At 45.6% G+C, this 21405-nt stretch overlaps 1 protein-coding gene across 2 annotated transcripts in view; it reads left to right on the top strand.

The window, feature by feature from the left end:
• The window catches only part of LOC147603857 (transcription factor-like protein), a 55630-nt gene that overhangs the window by 584 nt on the left and 33641 nt on the right, over positions 1 to 21405 (top strand). For both annotated transcript variants that reach the window (XR_015265578.1, XM_086796395.1), the window contains exon 2: positions 112 to 253. Coding sequence is in view for 1 of the 2 variants with exons in the window: in XM_086796395.1 (XP_086652521.1) it covers positions 141 to 253 (113 nt within the window). In the remaining variant the exon portion in view is untranslated. The remainder of the gene's footprint in view (positions 1 to 111; positions 254 to 21405) is intronic.

Genomic DNA, 21405 nt, shown 5'->3' with positions numbered 1-21405 from the left:
GGTAGAACTTGGATGATGTTTTTTCGTATGTTGTTTGCTATTTCTGCTTTTTGGGTGCACAAGCCCACTTTTTTCAATCTGTATTGTTTGCTTTTTCTGCTTTTTGGGCAGGTTCTGAGAGCAGCCCACATCTTGCAGACATGCCTAAAGTCAAGTTTATTGCACGGGATTTCATGGGCATGGTGGCTAACCTTCCCGCTGCCAAGGTTGATACTCTCTATGAGAGCCATTGGACATGTCAGGCCGTTTTCAGGTACCGTTCTGTCTCAGAAACGACTTGTAGCACTGCAGAGAATCCCCCTGAAAGTGTCAAGAAAAACCCTAACAGTAGATTAACACTAGCCCTTGAAGTAATTAGCATTGCAGAGAAAGCCCTAAAATTAGTGCTCGAGAACCCATTTGTGTATTACTACCAAGCACTGCAATTTTCAACATAACTGACAAGTATTGCGCGTGATGCCAAGCATTCCAAAGAAACGAAGAAGAATCTCCAGGAAAGCTTGGCACTCACTTCACCATACAATCAGCATCATTTGAAGCCACTTGCGTGCTTGTTGATTTGTTGAGCCTGTAAACATCCCCGACATAGAGGAAACGTTTTCAGTTGTTTAGGGCCTAGATCATTGCTAGGAGCTCTTTATCATAAACTGAGTACTTTCTACATGTTGGCTTCAACTTGCAGCAAATGAATGACCATCTTGTTGTAGGATTTGTAACGCATCCAATCAATCTCACGAGCCCACTGGGTCTCGAACAACTGCATCATCTGAAGCATCATGGGGTCCATTTGGGAGGTGGTGGTTGGTACTGTGTTGATGGTGTCGGTTGGAGGTCTTGGAAGACTCCCGTGGTAGCAAGTTTCTTCTTGGTAACTCATAGTAGGTGGCTCAATGGTTTTTCCGGAACTTGAAACCATCCATTGGGTTCACCCCCCCCCCCCCCCCCCCCGCCCCCTTCCCCCTTGCACTTGTCTTTGCATAGCCTCAAAGTAGCCTTAGCTCTGATACCAGTGTTACATAGTTGCAAAAAATGTCTGATTGAGGTGTGCTTAATTTGTACATTTGGTGCAATAAACTTTAAATGAAGAGATGACACCGTCTCTGCTTTTTGGTGTATTTGCTTGTATTGCTAGATATGTAAAGAAGTACAATGTTGTGATCAATGATGATCCTTGAAGTTTGAGCTGTCCTGTGTGGAGTGAGCGTGGGTTGTGAATAAGGGGTGTGACTCTGCTCACCCGGGCTGATCGTGAGCATGACCAGGCAGCCAGCTGAGCTGGGGAAGATCTTGGTAACTATGGATGCTTGCTCGTTGCAGGTCTATGCAGTTTTGTTGGTGATCTCTGCACGTGTAGATAGCTAAATGAGAGAGAGAGAGAGAGAGAGAGAGAGAGACAGAGTTGCATCATTTGCATCATTTGTAGCATCTTGGGAGCACACTTGGTGCCTCGGTGGTGTTTGTGATGGTAGGTTCCCTGGGATTCGAGGCCTGTGAAGATTCCTGTGGTTGAATTGTCTCTTCGTGGTGATTAAGTGTGTGTGGCTCAACGATTTTTCCAAAGCGTTCCATCCCCTAGAAACTTTGTGTGGTTGGCTTGATGGTTAGCTCTGACAAACCTTCTTTTGGAAAAAACATTTCATTTACTAGTCGTGGCTGCCCGTGGGCTATCCAGAGGAGCAAAACACAAGCCAGAAGCAAGCAACCAGGTCAAAATCAGCAAGCGACCTTCTCTTTGCAATGCAAGAGGAAAATGCAAGGCTACAGGGGGTGTCTAGAGGCGACCAGCAGCAAGGTGACCTACACATAGTTGCGTTGCAGATCAGCCCATAGATGCAAGTACCAAGGGGTTAAACTCTGTGAGCAAATCCTAATTCAGTCCATTCCCTGTTTAGGACGGTTTTGTCCATCTTTGTACCTCATTTCAGTTTGCAGCAGTAAATCAAATACTCTCTTCAAAGGGAGGGCCCGTAAGTGGGTGATTGTGAGTTGTACTGTGTATGCCATCTACTCCTCTCTCTCTCTCTCTCTCTCTCTCCTTCCAATGTGCTTTTCCCGAAATCAGCAAGTTATTGCATGCCTTCATCACAATTAAAGGAGCTTCTGCATGTAATAGTGGTATCAGAGCTTAGGTTTTGACCAAAGGCTTTTTGGTGATTTTTCTTTGTAGATGGTTTACTTAGCTCTGGGCTGGAACTTGTAGGAGCATTCCACAAAGGCAGTTTACCTTGCTTCCGGGCAAGGACCCTTAGAAGCATCCCAAAAGGCTCCAGCTAGTCTTGTTAAGCTCCCGCTAAGCTGCATGTAACAATGGTATGAGAGCTTAGGCTTTGACCAAAGGCTGTGCTGATTTTTCTCTGCGGGGATGGTTTACTTTGCTTTGGGGTAGAGCCCGTAGGAGCATCCCACAAAGGCAGTTTACCTTGCTCCGGGCAAGAACCCTTAGGAGCATCCCACAAAGACGGTGTCGGCATTTTTTCTCTTTTGGATAATTTATCATGCGTCGGGCAAGAACCCCTTAAGAGCAGCCCACCTGAAACTTAGTGGATGGTCTTTTTCCGCTCTGGTAGACTTGTTGAGCCACCCGTTATGGGTACATCGGAAGAGCAACACACCTTAGAAGACCATTCTACCATGGAGAGAGCACCCTAGAATCCCCAAGTTGAGATTCCTCAAGCTCTTGCTCGATAAATACTTCTACCCCAAGTACTCCTACCGCAAATCCTCTCACGCACTCTTGCATGCCATTTCTTAGCAAAACCTCACCACTCATGCCATTTTGCAACAATCGTTGCAAACCGTTGAAGAATGCTCAATGTTGAATGGTCATTGGTAAATCAATTTTAAAGTTGGCATGGGCCACTAGACCGCTTTTAAAAAAACGCATCCCAAAAACTTGGACGTTTTGAAACGTACACGTTTTTTATTTTCTCACAAAAAAAAAACGCGTTTTTTGCTACTATGCGCATGGCTTCAGCGACGAACAGGAAGAGATAAGGTGCTAGAGGGCACTCCCGCGGACTGAGCATGAAAGTGGAAATCTATCACCTCTAGCACCTTGAATAAGAACCTGGCTATGAGAAGCTGTGTAGAGTCTCGATACACCTTGGACCCACTCCTCAGAGAAACCCATCGTGCACATGTTCCCCTCTGAAAAGCCCCAATCTACTATGTCATAGGTGTTCTCGAAATCGAGAAGGAGTACAATTAGATCCTGTTGCCGCATCCTAGCTGATGCAGTTGCCTCCTAGAAGGTGAAGATATTGTTCAAAAGACTCTGATCCTAAACAAAACCGGTCCGTGTACCATGAATCAGGTTGGGGAGAAAGGGTTGCAATCTTTGGTTGATGGCCTTGGCGGGAACTTCGTAGGCAATCCTAGGAGGGTGACGGGTCTTCACTGTAGGATCTCTAATCTGTCACCACCCTCCTTGGGAATCAAGTGGATCGAACTCTATGACAACGTCTTCGGCATGGCTCCTGTAACCATTATCTAATTGAAGGCAGCCTTGAGGCCACCTTGCATGAGATCCGAATGCCGCAGAAATAAGGAGGTTGGAAGATCGTCCTCAAGGGTTGACTCTAGCAAGGTGTCCCATTTGGCGACAAATGAAACATTGGTGTGGGAGGCCAGAGTACTCAACTCTGCAAAATCGGGTCTCCCTGTAGACTAGGGAGCGAGATGGTGTGAGGCACTGAGTTTGGGGGGAGGTGATGCAGATACGAAGGGATGGAATCCTAGCCGTTCGTGCAAGAAGCGAAGTGGCGGTGAGGGGGGATTCAATCACCCTCCCGATAGCACCACCTATCACTGGGAGGAGAGGAAAGTATTCCTTTCTAAGACTTGGAAAGAAGACTGTCACACAGGAAAGCATGAGATGCTAGCCAAAGGGTCGGACGGCAGGCCGAAATCGTGTTGCCACTGTAACTCGCGGCGGTAGTGCCCGGGGAACTAGGGCCTTCCACACACTTGTTGATACCATCAATGCATATTAAAACATTTAAACATGGCCACAGCCTTAACACATATCCATCATCACTTTGCATAAAACATAAAGCTGGACAAAACATCCACAAATGCTGAAAATGGAGCTTGCACGTGTGACACCGCATAGAGGCCGAAATGGGCCGACCCCCCCCCCCCCTTGGAGTATTTTATTACCCAAGGAGAATAATATCATGTAGAAGCTTTGAGGGCCTTACTCTCCCCACGGGAGATGCCGGATTATCCATATACAAATGCCATAACACAGCCCAACACGAGGCAACCAAGCCGGAACATAGGCTGCAGAAATGCCGAGCCAACAATATAATCCATATACCTCCGTGTGGGTACTAATTCTTCCCCAAAAACCACGGGTCTTCATGCAATAGAAAGGGTACAGCAAGTACAACTCTCCATTCAGCCGGTACAGTCGATACGGTGGCTAGTACAGTAGGTACAACAAGTACAGAAGCTGGTACAATTGGTACAAGGGGTGGTACAGCAAGTATAGAAGCTGGTACAGTCAGTACAAGGGGTGGTACAGTAGGTACATCAAGTACAAATGTTGGTACAACAAGTACAATGGCTAGAAATCATAATAAATGATTAAATACCCTTGCCTTCAGTATTTCTTCGCGATGGAAGCCTCCAAAACAGTCCCCAACAGTCGGTATTCTTCATGGGCAGCCTTGAAGTGAGAGAGAAAGAGAGTAGCCATCATTAGGGCAGCCTGTATAACGGTGGTAGAGGCTACTGTGCAGCAAGAGAGCCTCCATTAATGAAGAGAGAGGGCTCCAATTTATAGATTTGGGCCTCCCATGAGCTAAAATGGCAAGAGAAGGCTACGATGACAAGTGGAGAGCCACACAATAGCTGAAGTGACAAGTGTGAGGCCACTTGTCTCACTTTGATCCACTTTCTAACAAATGTTAGGCCACTTGTCTCACTTTGGTCCACCTCCTTGCCACATGTCCCAATCTAAGAGATGGGTCCTTCCATAAACTTTATCTCTAAAAATATCCCAACTGGTAGACATTCTGTCATAGGCACTTTCCCAACTCCTGGTATCTCCTCAATTCCAGATGTAATGACGCGAATAGAATTTCCATCAGAGTCGGGCCAAAAATAGCAACTCTCCTAAATTTTAGGAGTGTGGTCCTATGTATTCTAGGATAATCCCCCATTCCCAAAGCTTGTACTTTCCAAATATTTAGGCATCCTGGAGTCCACCAGACCCCTTTCATACTGGGAAATGTCCAGGCTGGTGACATCCTCCCCAACTTCTTAAAAGTTGTCCGCAACTTTAAGCTTCAAGCCATATATTCAAGATATAATCATGTCGCATCAAGTGGGCGAGACAAGACAGTCTCAAAAATCCAATATAACTGAAGAATCCATGTCCCAAAGAAATGGGCGAGACTAAATAAGTCTCCATAATACCAATATCAAAATCATGTCCCAAGATAAATGGGCGAGATAAAGACAGTCCCATAAGTCCAGATATGATAATCATGTCCCAAGATAAATGGGCGAGACAAATTAGTTCCATAAGTCCAGATATCATAATCCATGTCCCAAGTAAATGGGCGAGACAAAACAGTCCCATAAGTCCAGATATCATAATCCATGTCCCAAGTAAATGGGCGAGACAAAATAAGTCTCCTGCCAACAAGACATCGGTCCACATGACCCTTGGCATAGACATAAGTCCCGTCATGTCCACTTTACCACTTGCACTCCGTGTTGGTACTCTGACCACACACCTTGGATGAGAGGTGGGCTCAAGTAACAAGATAAAACAATCACTCGCAGGCATAGATAACCTGGTGTTCCATAAGCATTTCTGCTACACATAGTTTATAGGCATTTCGGCCACCAACTCACACTACCCTCTCAAGTGCCCATGTTCCCTTCCATTTACTCTCTATTGTTCCACCCACACATGGTAGAAACAATCTTCAAGAGAGCACGTAGGACAAGAGAACACTGCTTGTCACTACCCTTTGAAGTGCCCATGTTCCCTTCCATCTGCTCTCTATTGTTCCACCCTCACATGGTAGAAACAATCTTCAAGAGAGCACGTAGGACAAGAGAACACTACACAAGGTATGTTGTGCTTGTCACTATCCTTTGAAGTGCCCATGTTCCCTTCCATCTGCTCTCTATTGTTCCACCCTCACATGGTAGAAACAATCTTCAAGAGAGCACGTAGGACAAGAGAACACTACACAAGGTATGTGAACCATGAGTTCCATAAGTCCAATGCATCCCAAATAAAAGAAGCCATAAAGAATAATCCATCCCAGTAAAAGGGAGCCATAAACATAATCCATAAACTTGAGGATGGATCCAAATCCCTAGAAAAGAAGTCCAGGAATCCATAGACGTGTATACCATAATTCTTGTATACTATAACTCTTACCATATACTCCGTGCTAACCACACACCTTGGAGTAGAGGTGGACTTTATCCATAAAAGCGTCATATCCATGAGATATCCAAAGATATCTTCTCTATAAACTCGGACAGATTCGTCCATAGAAATTGCTTGTGAAGCCTAATATCTATATAAATCTCGTCCAAGAAAGAAATCTCCATGGATATAATCCATCCCAATAAAGGGAGCCATAAACAATGTTTCCCTGAAACCATCTCAAGGCAAACAACAACACCTTCTCCTTGCATAGCTATACAAGGGTTAGTGAACATCAAAAACACTTCATAGTAAATAGAAAAAGCACCAACCTTGCAAACTACTTAGCTGTTCTTTGCCAGGTTGGTCATGAAGCCAAAAGAAATATCTCCTCACCATATCCTTAAGATATCCCGAGATATATCTCCATATAGTTTGCTTGTAAGCTTGATAATATACTCCACAATGTCCATATGGAAAGAGTGCTAAACGTGTGCACATAAAGCCAACTCCATACTTCCAAGATAAATTTTGTGAATTCATAAATCCTTAGATCAACAAGCTGTCTACTGCTCATGCTCTTGCTTCATAAGCTATGAAGCGGCTGGCCATGCTTAATAGCAATGATGGTAAGTGTAGTCCCCACTTGAGATCTTTTCTCTTCCTTATTGATAGAAGGAAGCCTCCGCTTCCAAGAAAGCCTATGCTCTGATACCAATGTAACTCGCGGCGGCAGTGCCCGATGGACTAGGGCCTTTGACACACTTGTTGATACCATCAATGCATATTAAAACATTTAAACATGGCCACAGCCTTAACACATATCCATCATCACTTTGCATAAAACATAAAGCTGGACAAAACATCCACAAATGCTGAAAATGGAGCTTGCACGTGTGACACCGCATAGAGGCCGGAATGGGCCCCCCCCTTGGAGTATTTTATTACCCAAGGAGAATAATATCATGTACAAGCTTTGAGGGCCTTACTCTCCCTACGGGAGATGCCGGATTATCCATATACAAATGCCATACACAGCCCAACACGAGGCAACCAAGCCGGAACATAGGCTGTAGAAATGCCGAGCCAACAATATAATCCATATACCTCCGTGTGGGTACTGATTCTTCCCCAAAAACCACGGGTCTTCATGCAATAGAAAGGGTACAGCAAGTACAACTCTCCATTCAGTCGGTACAGTAGGTACAATGGCTGGTACAGTTGGTACGGTGGCTGGTACAGCAGGTACAGCAAGTACAGAAGTTGGTACAGCCGGTACAAGGGGTGGTACAGCAAGTACAGAAGCTGGTACAATCGGTACAAGGGGTGGTACAACAGATACAACAAGTACAAATGCTGGTACAACAAGTACAATGGCTAGAAATCATAATAAATGATTAAATATCCTTGCCTTCAGTATTTCTTCGCGATGGAAGCCTCCAAAACAGTCCCCAACAGCCGGTATTCTTCATGGGCAGCCTTCAAGTGAGAGAGAAAGAGAGTAGCCATCATTAGGGCTGCCTGTAACGGTGGTAGAGGCTAGTGTGCAACAAGAGAGCCTCCATTAATGAAGAGAGAGGGCTCCAATTTATAGATTTGGGCCTCCCATGAGCTAAAATGGTAAGAGAAGGCTACGATGACAAGTGGAGAGCCACACAATAGCTGAAGTGACAAGTGTGAGGCCACTTGTCTCACTTTGATCCACTTTCTAACAAATGTCAGGCCACTTGTCTCACTTTGGTCCACCTCCTTGCCACATGTCCCAATCTAAGAGATGGGTCCTTCCATAAACTTTATCTCTAAAAATATCCCAACTGGTAGACATTCTGTCATAGGCACTTTGCCAACTCCTGGTATCTCCTCAATTCCAGATGTAATGACACGAACAGAATTTCCATCGGAGTCGGGCCAAAAATAGCAACTCTCCTAAATTTTAGGAGTGTGGTCCTATGTGTTCTAGGATAATCCCCCATTCCCAAAGCTTGTACTTTCCAAATATTTAGGCATCCTGGAGTCCACCAGACCTCTTTCATATTGGGAAATGTCCAGGCTTGTGACAGCCACCTTGCAAAGAAGGTCTGGGCCATATGCACTGCAACAGGGCTCACGTGCATGAATGTGTTCGAAATTGCAAGCAAACCAAAATTAACTTGGTGGTAGCCACGCTCTAGAGGATGAATGTCAACGATCTTTCCAAGCGTGCCGAGAAGGCTTGCTTGTAACAAATCCCTGAACTGTCCGCGCGTCGGGTGGCTACCTACAATCTTGCATACGAAGGTTGAGGCCTCCAAAGAGGCAATTGTCGAAGCGAGGAGATGGAGATCCTCTTCGGAAAAGGAGAAGCAAGGGACGGCGGCCTCGATCGGGGTTGACGGAGCGATTGCCATGGAGTCCTCTAGAAGACCAGAAAATGCCGAAACTTGCCACGGATAAAAACCCCGAGAGCGATAAACACGTAGATGGGAAGATGAGAAAGGATAAGGAGGGGGTTGCACAATGCGGAAGCAAAACATAGGAGAGAGGCAGAGAGAGAAAGATATCAAACAATGAATATTTTTGTATTAGAGCATGAGGCTTTACAATCACAATACCAGCCAGCAGATAGGTGATAAACAATATGCCTGTGAATAGATTCGATGAATAAAAAGTGAGTGGAGGAGAGGCCTTTATATAACGAGCATTGTAGCTGGTTGACAGCAGCTCACAACCTAGCAAACATGGAAAAAATACATATGCGCCAATAATAAGACCAGATCCCACAACACATGAGATGCACAAATTTTAACATCCCCTCTGTAGCTCAGTGTGCAAAAAATTTGAAGAAGATAAGCTGATGAAGATGCAACCATGGACACTCCAGTACTGCAGATATCGGATACCCCTTGGAAAGAGCACCTGCTAACGTGACTACTCGAAACAAAATGCTACCTTGAACATCAAAGAAATCTGCTTTGCTCCAAGTATAGAATTATGAGTCTGCAGAAGACACCGCTCCCATCATCCCCCAACAGTAGACAATGAACACACATATGCGCCAATAATAAGACTAGATCCCGTGGGCCGCAACACATGAGATTCACAAAGTCTAACATCCCAACTCATAGTGTTTAAAAAATATGAAGAAGATAAGTTGATGAAGATGCAAACCATGGACAAACAAAATGCCACCATGAACAGCAAAGAAATCTGCTTGGCTCCAGGTATAGAATTATGAGTCTGTGGAAGACACCGCTTCCATCATCCCCCAACAGTAGACAATGAACACATCACCTCTCAAAAGACCTCGAACGATGAAAACTCTTCCAGTCTATAATCTCTGCTACACTAAACAATAGACTTGGAACGCATCCAGTCCATAGCTCGAGCCACCAAAATGAACTTGTCTAGCCAGATATTTTACTTGCTTGGAACTCCGACACACCGGTCCCATGCAGCAAAAGTCAGGGCTTGTGATAGCCCCCTCTCCCGCCCACAAGCCTCCTCTGGCTAGAAGCACACTAGGGAAACGATCTCTATATTTATAGAAGCAAACCATCCAGGTCCTCCTTGGCTGTTGCAGCCTTGGGGGCACTCTTAGATTCATCATCCTCTATATGATCATTCCTCTCTTTGAAAACTTGGTCCTGGCATGGGCTGTAATTTTGGTCTTGCAATCCTTACCCTTCTTTCCACAAGGGTAGTAGCAGCTCCATCTTGTCTTTTGCACTGTAGCAAGTGCTTGATCCTGTCCAGTAGGAGGGAACCTTACCTTCCCCGTAGAAACAAGGATAGATTCCTCCTCCAAGAGGGAACTATCCACGGCAATAGCAGACCTCTGTAAGCAAGCCTTTATGCCACTGATGATCTCAGCACTCCACCACCAATCTCCAACACTTCTCCAACGGAACAAGTCACAAGGATCAATCAGCCTTCTCTCAGAACTGAGAGAGAAAAGGGGCTGGACAGCAGCAAACAGTCCATCAAAACGCTCCGGAAAGCATCCTTGAGAAGGGGAAAGAAGCTGGGAAAGAAGAGGATCTGTTGAAGCCACTTGTTGGGCCACACCACACGCAACCACCCTCCACTGCTGTCCTTGCTGCAAAAGTCAGACCAAACACCACCAGCCTTTGCAGAAAATGCTCAAGGAAAAAAAACACAGCCAAGTACCTTGACGCCATGCGGTTAATGCAAAGGTAGGAGCACCGCTAGAGGCAAACCGCTGATGAAGAAGAAGCTCTTGATGAAGAAAATGTCTGGGTTTGCTCCAGTCGAAGAGGGAGTGCAGGAGAAAAGAAAACGCAGCAAAGTCTTCTTTCACAGAAGAGGGAGCAAAATGCACATTCGGGCAAACAGAAACCTAGGCGACTGATACCATGATAAAGTTGCACAATGTGGTAGCAAAACATATATATATATATATATATATATATATATATAGAGAGAGAGAGAGAGAGAGAGAGAGAGAGAGAGAGAGAGAGAGAGAGAGAGAGAGAGAGAGAGAGAGAGAGAGAGATTTTATTAACGTCTTCCAAAAGACCGAACTCGGCCTATGAGACAAATTAGTGTACCTGTGTGGGGTATCCTCTGTCATCCCAACAAAATGAAAAAGTATTGAACTAAAAAGCTGAATCTGGGTGTGCAATAAGTACAATGAGTGGGGGGGAGGGGATGGAGCTCTACTACTAGGAGAATGCATGGAGTATACAAATCATGATATGCAACCTAGCTAGCTCCATCCTGTACCATACTGGGGGTATAAAATGGTATACATCAATGAAGGGGGTGTCCACAGCTCCCTGAAGAACATGCCTGGTTTGCTCTGAAGCGAGCCAGTCGCTCCGCACCCTCTCTGTGAAATTGAGCTCTGATCTCTGTCATCTCTCTCTCTGGTATAGGCGTGGTGTCCGAAAGCCAGGTGTCCTCTGTCTCTTGTGGTCTCTGAGTGTCTCTGCTCTCTGGAGAGTAATTCCCTGGTGTGTAGGGGCTGGGAGTGGGATGGATCTTTGAAAAAATGTAGTAATCTGTGTCTGTCGTCCCCCCTCTGGAGCTGTCTGAGCGTGTAATGATGTCTCTCTGTGACGCTGTATGTCTAGAATGAATCTCCCCAGTATGCGCTGGTCTGCTGCCTCAAAGATCTGTCGTAGGGAATGTGGCTCTCTGAATAAAATGGGATATCTCTCTCTGATGGCTGTATATGCTCTGCATCTGCATACATAATGCTCCTCACTCTCCACCTCCTCTCTACACAATCTGCATACCCTCTCCTCTCGGGGGATCCGTGCTGCTCTGCCAGTCTCGATCTCCAATCGATGTGATGAAACTCTAAGCTGACCAATAGCCACTCGGGAGCCGTGTGTGGTAAAAAGCCCTCCATGTATCTAGGCCTCTCTATAAATCCATCATCAGTGATACTCATGAAGTGATCTCTGTAGTATAGCATCTTCGGTGGAAGAGGCTGTGTAGGCGATATCCATGTCTCTCGTGTTAGAGCTGCCATAGGTCCTGTCTCGATACTCTGTTCCTCTCACTATGAGAGAAAGAAAGAAAGAAAGAAAGTAGTATTAACGTCCTGTAGAGGCCGAAGTTGACCTATAGGACAATCGGATACATCTTTTTCGGTACAATCCACTTCGGGGGTGCCATGAATGGCACATAAAAGAAAAATAAGAAAACTAGCTCAGAAAGGTTCTTGGGGGCTCTTATGACTCATAAGAGTTGTGATTACAATAGGGATGATCCATTACATAAGAAAGACTAAATGTGTTATATATATGTACTCATTCCTTGAACATCTATGTCGACGTGGCATCCAAGTGCGGGATGCACGTGACATCCCCTTCTGCTTAACTTGACGGAAGCTGCATAGCCTCCAAATAATCCGTCAATAACGCAAAATAGTCCTCGAAAAACTCTTCGTCAAGCCATACCGCTTCGTGGGTCTCTCGGTCTTGAAACTTCGTGAGGAACTGTCTTTGCCTTCGGCCGGAGCCATGCTTGAAACGGTGCAGAAGGATCTGTTCTGGAACCATAACTTGTGCTTCATCAATAATATTTGGTTCCGCCTCGTCTATAACTTCTGAAGGGATCGGACCTGCATATGGCTTTAACTAACTGACGTGAAACACATCATGCATAGTCCAACTCGAAGGTAGCTTTAACCGCATAGAAACCTCATTGATCTTTTTCTGGATGGGAAAGGGTCCGAAGCTCCTGAAAGATAACTTTGGACATCGCTTGCCCACTTGCTTCAACCTTTGCTTCATAATCCGAAGATAAACCCAATCGCCTTCCGAAAACTTCATATCCCTTCTATCTTTATTGGCCTGTCGAGTATAGGCCTCTTGCACTTTAGCCAATTTGTCTTTTACTGACTCTAAAATCTCCTGGTAAGACTCCGTCACTTTGTTCGCTTTAGGTACTGAAGACGAGGTCCTAGTAAAAAACGACTGGAAAGGTCTTCCAACAAACGCTGCCTCATATGGAGTCCTGCCAATAGCTGAAGAAAACGAATCATTCAAAATAGCTTGAACTAAAGGCAAATAAGATTTCCACTTACCTTGTTGATTGTGGACATAACACTCCATCACATCAAAGGCTAACTGGTTGTATATCTCTGTCTGGTCGTCTGTCTGTGGGTGGAATGCACTGAAAAAATTCAATTTAGTACCAAAGTTATCAAACAATGCCCTCCAAAAATGACTGGTAAACTTGGCATCTCGGTCTGACACTGTGGTCCTAGGAATCCCGCCAATCGGGTACCAATGCCGAATGAACAACTAGGCAACATCCTCGGCGGTCACATTGGCTCTGCAAGGAATAAGCGTAACAAATTTGCTAAATCTAACAACAATAGTTGAGCACTGCATATTACGCTTACTCAGACTGGGAGGCAGATTCGTGATGACAAAGTCCATTGAGATATCTTTGAAAGGTACCTCAAGAAGTGGCAAGGGCTGTAACAACCCTATCTTCTTTCCACAAGGAGCTTTCACCTTTTGACAAATATCACAGTGTTGTACATATGTAAACTCATCTCGCCTCATCTTTGGCCAATAATATTACCGTTCCAATTTCTCCAGAGTCGAATTCATGCCCCTATGACCACCAGTAATGGCATCATGGGCATCATGGAGAAGGGTTGCCCTGAACGACTTCATGACACATAGTCGGCCTTTGTAGAAAAGCCAACCATCGCGTATCAGAAAGTGACATGGTCCTGTGGCATCCAATGCTTGTTCCCAGTGTGTACTAAATTCCTCAGAATCCGCGTACGTGTGCTTCATGTCATCTAGTCCTGTACCAACAAGATCGAGTCTAGTGGTTTGAATCGTAGTCACTTGTCCCTTCCTGCCCAACGCATCGGCCACTGGATTGGCCTTTCCTGGAAGGTACTCAATCATACCACTGAATTGCTGGAATATTTGGCTCCAGCGGTGTTGTCGATCACTCCACTGTGCACTTGGCATTGTCTGAATCCAGCGTAATGCCTGATGGTCAGTGCGAACCTCAAAGTCCCGGCCATAAAGAAAATGTTTCCAATGTTTCAAGGCCTGTATAACTGCTAGGAGTTCACGATCATAGACTGAGTAATTTTTCTCTGCGGGCAGTAACTTGCGAGACATGTAAGCTACTCGATAACCATTTTGTTGTAACACACCTCCAATTGCGATGTTACTCGCATCGGTGATCACCTAAAATGGCTCGTCCCACGAGGCAAGTGCTAAACAAGGCGCTTCTGATAAAGCCACCTTGAGGTTCGTGAATGCCTCTAACTGTCATGGCCCTGTGAAAATGGAGCAGGACAAGTGTGGGGCATGGTGGTTGCAGGGTCAGAATATTTTATGATTCACATGGGGGGTGCCCGGACAGTGTTTAAGATGTGTGGACATCCCTAGGTGTGAAGGGGGAAACTAAAAACATTAAGTTTTAATGTTTATTGAAGTTTGCCCCTAGGCCTTAGTGGCCCTAGGAACTTATTTAAGTTGGGGCCCTAGGGATTAAATTGGGGAGGAGTTTTCTCTCTCTTATCTCTCTCTCTTCCCTTTTTGGGGAGTCGTGTAGCAAAAGTGGAGAAGCCCTCATGCGCTTGAGATCTAGCGTGGAAAAGCTCAAGAGAAAGGAGGAGGCGACTGATTTGCTGTGTGCTGTAGCTGTTTTTCTCAGTAGAATCAGCCGTACAGCACTGTACGGCCAGGACTGGGCACACTCTCTCTCTCTCTCTTTCTCCTCTGTTGCTGGCGGCGCACAGAACTGCTGCTGGTTTGGCTGCGCAGAAGCCCTGTACAGGCTGTGCAGTTTGTTTTTCAGCAAGTACACCTTGTACAGCTGCCGTACAGTGTACGGGCAGCAAGGTACAGAAGGTACAGTTGCTGCAGAGGTGTTAACAGGTGCTGGACAGGTGCTGGACAGGCCTGTTTTCTCAAATTCAGGCAGGTACAGAAGTGGACAGCAGGCTGTTTATGCTAGTACAACGCCTGGCACGTATCCCGAGGCGGTACAGACGGGTACTGTGCTGATTTTCAGATCTGTACTTTACAAGGACAGCATAGGAGTGAGCATCAGGAGGAGGATACAGGCAAGTGCAAGCACACGTGTGAAGCAGGATTGTGGATTCAAGTGCCTGCAGGCACAGATTGGTGCTGTTGCTTCCTCCAGTGTTGTTTCACGAGCTGAACTTGGTAAGCTCTGTTTCTGTTCATCCATCTCTCTTTCTATTGCTTGATGTATGCTGCAGGTATGTGTTATCTGGCTCCTTGTGAGAGGAGGGGTTTGGCAGATTGACAAGGGATTAAGACAGAGATTGAACAGCATATGTATGTTTGAGCTGAGAAGATGTATCATGCTCTTGAGTTATGCCAGATGTATGCCCATGGCTGGCCTTCTTTGTGAACTTGGCTGATCAGAGGGAGGCACAGTGTGTTGCTTGAGGACACAGATCTGTGTGCATAGATCCTCTGTGCTGAGAAGGATTTGTGGGCAGTCAGATTGGACTTACAGGTGTAAACTCTTGGCTGGTTTTTGTGTTGTACTCAGCCATACATATTATTTTAATGGAATAAAGAAATACCGCAAGGGGCGCCAAGCTTTGGGGCCAACAGGTGTCGCTGTGTTTTCAGATTTGGGCACTCTAGCCCCAATCTGTGTTTTGTTTCTCATCTAGACTACAAGTGGACGGGTGGTTGCTCCTACCGCACTCTGGTTTTCTATCAGAGGCCGGTTTCAAGGTTCCGTTGCCGGGACCAATCATCAACTTTCCGAAGGGGGTGAGCTCGTGGTTGCTTTGGAGAAAGCCATCGCTGAAAATTCAGCAATCATGTCTGATACAGAGGAAGAGTACTTCTATCAAGAAGAAGAAGAGCAAGAGTCTTCTCCTGAAAGAGATGTATCTGAGGATATTTTTGCAGGAGAACAGGCTGCAGATGTTGAGCCTTATGAGGATGTAACACAGCCAGAAGATGTGCATGGTAAAGAGGATGATGATGCTCGGTTCAAAGATCGCTTGGCTAGTGTTATGGATACTTTTATGCAGCTCACACAGAGTGAGAGATTTGCTGAATTTTTGAGATCTCGCTCAGAGCCCCGCACAGAGCCCCAGAAAAAGAAGAAGAAGGTTCGTTCAAAGAATCTTTCTCAGGGTCATAGTGGTACCACTCCACAGGATCCATCTCCTGCCCAGTTTCCGAATATGCAGCATGCTTTTGGTGCTAACCCACAGAGTTCCTTCTATGGACAGCCACCTATTCCTCAGCAGAACATGCATCCAGGGTACTTTGGTGGTGGCTCGGTGTTCCAATCCATGACTGGGGGTTATCCTCAGGGAGGCATGGGTATGTATGGGCCTTTTGGAGCCAATTTTCAGCCTGGCATGCAAGGGAATATGTATGGTGGTATGCAGTCCGGTATGCAAGGAAATGTGTTTGGCGGCATGCAGCCAGGTATGCAGCATGGAATGTTTGGAAACATGGCTGGGATGTATGGTATGCCTGGCATGGGAATGGGAAATGTTGACCCAATGATGGGTATGAATGTTGGGGGCAGCAATCTTACGAAACCACTTCCATATGATAATCTAACGCCTATGGGAAAGGCGAAGGATTACAAGGAAGGGGGAGCTGCAGTGAAGTTTGACACTTTCAGTGGGGCCAAGGATAAATTGAAGGCACTTACCTTTTTACAGCAGTTTGATGCTGCTTTTTCTGGTGGGAATTACACAGAGTCCTCGAAGGTGAGGAAAGCTGCCACTTTTCTCAAGGGCAATGCTTTGCAGTGGTGGTCTACTCTTCTTTTGCAGGGCATAGCACCCACCACATGGGTCCAATTCAAACAGGTTTTCTCTTCCGTATGGCTCACATCTACATTTGAGGTGGATGTTATGACCGCATGGCACAAGCTGGATGCTTCAAAGTGAGATAGTTTGGAGGATTATAACAAGAAGTTTTGGGAAGCTCTACTCCCAGTGACTTCTTATCGTGCCGTGCCATTATCTGAGCAGGTAGAGAAGTATTGTTGTGGGCTGCCCAAGGAGGTACGAGATTACTGTATCAAGACAAGAGTAACGAACATGTCACAGATGATCGAAAATGCTATGACAGCTAATGCGTTACTCACAGGTGGTTCATCTGGGTTTAAAGGCAGTAAGAAATTGGGCAAGAAAGCTGAAAAATTTGGGCATGCTTCTCGTGATGCTAAAGGGTCTTCAGAGACAAAGTATAAGAAGTTGCCAATGCCCAAAAGGACTTCTGAGGAAAGACAGGCTTTGAGAGATGCTCAAAAGTGTTTTTACTGTACTGAAGAGGGGCATATGTCATTCAATTGTCCCAAAAGAACGTCCAAGAAGGATCCTGACAATAAAGGAGAGCCCAAGCCAAAGAAACCAAAGCCTTCTGCAGGCTTAGTTCCTGATCTTGTGGGGGAGCAGCTAAGTGGTGAAGCTTCAGAGTTGTGCAGGGCATGGGGCAAAGTGAGAGATCAGAATGCTTTGATCTTCTTTGACACAGGTGCTAGAGCCAACTTCATTTCACCAGATTTGGCTGGCCGATTGGGGATTCGCGCAGAGGAGATGGGGCCGTTACATGAGGCAAATATGGCTTGTCCAGGGTATGCAGAACCCGTTACTCCTATCATTGGGAAGCTTCGGCTTCATTTGCAGGGTTATGTGGACAGCGAAGAGTTCTTCATCATGCCTTTGGATGGCTGTGATGTTTTGTTGGGGATGCCATGGTGCCACAGGGTACATGCGGTGGTGGATACTTACAATAGGAAAATTACTCTGACTCATAGAGGAAAAGAGCATGTATTGGATGTAAAACTCAAAGGGGAATCTGTTCCTATTGTATCCGCTTCGGCGATTTCATCAGTAATGAAAAAGCATCTTTCCGCGTACTTGATTTATGTAAAGGATGCACAGGATGATGAGTCTAAGTCTAATTTGTCAATGTTAGATAAGGACAGGGCTGATTTCTTAAGTGGGTTTCAAGACTGTTTTTCCGAGTCATTGCCAAGAGAATTACCTCCTGAGAGGCCAGAAGATCATGCCATAGATCTGATTCCTGGTAGTACTCCACCGAATAGACCGCCGTATCGTGTTAGTGCAGCCCAACAGGAAGAGATTATGAGTCAGGTGCAGGAGCTATTGAATAAGGGGTTGATTCAGCCTAGCTCATCACCCTTTTGCTCACCTGTGCTCTTAGTGCAGAAGAAGGATGGTTCTTGGCGCATGTGTATTGATTACAGGGCGCTGAATAAGAATTCCATCAAGAATCGATTCCCCATACCGAGGATCGATGACATCTTGGACCGCTTACAGGGCTCCACAGTTTTTAGTCGTATTGACTTGAAAAGCGGGTATCATCAGATACGCATTAGACCCGAGGATGTGCATAAGACAGCATTCCGAACCACGTTTGGATTGTATGAGTTCTTGGTTATGCCCTTTGGTTTAACGAATGCGCCTGCCACATTTAACAGAATGATGGACAGGATTTTCAGGCCTCATAGAGAGTTTGTGGGCACATTCTTTGATGATATGATTGTGCATTCACGAACTGAGGAAGAGCATAGCAGGCATTTGGCCATTGTGTTTGCAGAACTCAGAAACCATAGATTGGTGGTTAATGGCAAGAAGAGTGAGTTTTTCTTGCAGGAGATACATTTCTTGGGGCATATTGTGTCTGGTCATGGAGTCCGTGTGGATCCAGCAAAGGTGGAAGCAATACTTAATTGGCCAGCTTTGAGGACCGTGCATGATGTACGCAGCTTTCTAGGATTGTGTTCCTATTACAGGCGTTACATACGGCACTTCGCTGAAATTGCTTCGCCTCTTCATGCTTTGACGAAGAAAGCAACTCCGTTTAGATGGGCTGATCGGGAAATTACAGCATTCAAAAAGCTCAAAGAAAAGCTTACTTCGGACCCAGTATTGGTGTTACCGGACCTCCGAAAGGCTTTTGTTGTCCAGTGTGATGCATGTGGAAGTAGCATTGGTGCAGTTCTCATGCAAGAGGGACATGTGATAGCCTATGAGAGTAGAGTTTTGCAAGATGCTGAGAAGCATTTACAGGTGTATGAGAGAGATGTTGGCTGTAATTCACGCTCTTTCTACATGGAAACACTACTTGCTTGGGGCTGATTTCACTGTGCAGACAGATCATCAGACTTTGCGATATTTCCTCACGCAGACTAAGCTTTCAGAGAAGCATATGCGTTGGGCAAACTTTTTGTCAATGTTTCACTTCCAGATTGTGCATGTGGAAGGCAAAAAGAATGTAGTGGCAGATGCTTTGTCACGCAAGCCACAGGTTTCTGCAGTTTCACTTGCTTATCATCATGAGCTTGATGAAATGAAAGAGCAGTATGTCCATGATGAGGATTTTGAAAGGTTGTATGATCAGATGTCTGAGGGTCAGCGGCATGAGCATTACACTCTCAGAGATGGGTTTTTATTGATGCATGGCAGACTGTGTGTTACCAGGCCATTGCGACTCAAGGTTATGATTGAAAGTCATGCTCCACCGTATGCAGGTCATAGAGGTATTGACGCCACGGTCAAAGCAGTGGAGACTTTCTTTTATTGGCCAACCTTGAGAAGAGATGTTGATGCCTTTGTGAGGCAATGCATCGTATGTCAGAAGGTAAAGTTTGACCGTCAGAAGACACCAGGGTTATTACAGCCTTTACCTATTCCGGATAGACCTTGGGAGAGCATTGCCATGGATTTTGTATTTGATCTTCCACGGACACAAACGGGAAATGATGGCATCTGGACTATCATATGCAGGTTCAGTAAGCAGGCTCATTTCATTCCCGTGCGGAAGACAATTAAAGTGGATCATATGGTGAAGTTGTTCATGGCGAACATCTTCAAGTATCATGGCTTGCCTACGTCTATCATTAGTGACCGTGATCCACGGATGACGAGTTTGTTTTGGAGAGGGTTGTTCGACAACATGGGTACAACTCTCAAGTTTTCATCGTCATTTCATCCACAGACAGATGGTCAGTCAGAAGAGGCTAACTCTACAGTGTTGGATCTTCTCAAGTGTTATGTGTCAGAGCACAAGCAACAATGGGAAAAGTATCTTCCTTTGGTGGAGTTTGCATATAACAACACTGTACATAGCTCGACAGGCAAGGCGCCTTTTGAGATTGTAGAAGGAGGGAAGAAGGTACCACCCATTTTGCATACAAAGGATAAGATCTTTGAGGCTGATCAGTATGTGGAGAGCTTGGATGAAGCTTATCAGAGAGTTAAGTTGGCCCTCCAGAAAACTCAGCAGAAGCAAAAGAAAGCCGCAGACCGTCACAGACGTGATTTACAGTTTGCCTTGGGTGATTGGGTTCTTTTGCGTTTTGAAAAGGCTAGACTCAAGAAGATGAAGGGTAAAGAGCGCTTATTCCCTAAGTTGAGTATGCGATATTATGGGCCTTTTCAGGTTTTGGAAAAGATTGGTGAGGTAACCTATCGTTTGAAGTTACCAGATCACTGGAGGATTCACAATGCTTTTCACGTGAGTCTTCTTAGACCTTTCCGTGGGGATGTGCCTGAGGATGTATCAGATGAGGCTCAGCCGGAAGTTGAGGAACTTGATGAGGTTCTGATTCCAGAGCAGATATTGGCACATAAAGAAAGGAAGGTACGAGGTAAAGTTTCCCGTCGCTATCTTGTGAAGTTCAAGAACTACTCACCGATGGATGCGAAGTGGATGGAGGAAGGTGACTTAACAGATTCACCTCAGGTTTTGCAGCTTTATCTCGATGCCTTTGAGTTAGAGCCGACTCTTATTGTGGCTCATTCAGGTTCAGCAGAGCATGGGTCTGGAGCATTACCTGATGCTCAAGAGGGGGGTAGCACCTCCACTCCCTTGATACAAACACGCTCAGATGACATCTAGAGGTCGCTTGGTGCAGATTTTCTCTCACCCGAAGGTACTGAGGCTGACAGTACATCTGTTTATGGGACTTCTATGATATATGTGTACTAGTCACATGGAGATTTTTGTGGATATGTATGGTTCACAGTGGTATACAACTTGGACTATTACTATGCCATTGGTTTGCAGTGAATGTTGATACATGTGTATGGCTCAGAGAGATTGGGACGCTGATCTTGCCATATTGTATATTTCACTTTAGATATTTTGATGCATCACCCGAATGCAATCGAGGACGCTTGCCATCTTTCAAGAGGGGGGTATGTCATGGCCCTGTGAAAATGGAGCAGGACAAGTGTGGGGCATGGTGGTTGCAGGGTCAGAATATTTTATGATTCACATGGGGGGTGCCCGGACAGTGTTTAAGATGTGTGGACATCCCTAGGTGTGAAGGGGGAAACTAAAAACATTAAGTTTTAATGTTTATTGAAGTTTGCCCCTAGGCCTTAGTGGCCCTAGGAACTTATTTAAGTTGGGGCCCTAGGGATTAAATTGGGGAGGAGTTTTCTCTCTCTTCTCTCTCTCTCTTCCCTTTTTGGGGAGTCGTGTAGCAAAAGTGGAGAAGCCCTCATGCGCTTGAGATCTAGCGTGGAAAAGCTCAAG

The sequence above is a fragment of the Cibotium barometz genome, chromosome 63 (assembly GCF_041138505.1).
Source record: "Cibotium barometz isolate CiBa-2024 chromosome 63, ASM4113850v1, whole genome shotgun sequence".
Taxonomy (NCBI): Eukaryota; Viridiplantae; Streptophyta; class Polypodiopsida; order Cyatheales; family Cibotiaceae; genus Cibotium; species Cibotium barometz.
The sequence above is the reverse complement of the archived record's forward strand: the minus strand, read 5'-3'. Positions and strand labels throughout refer to the sequence as shown.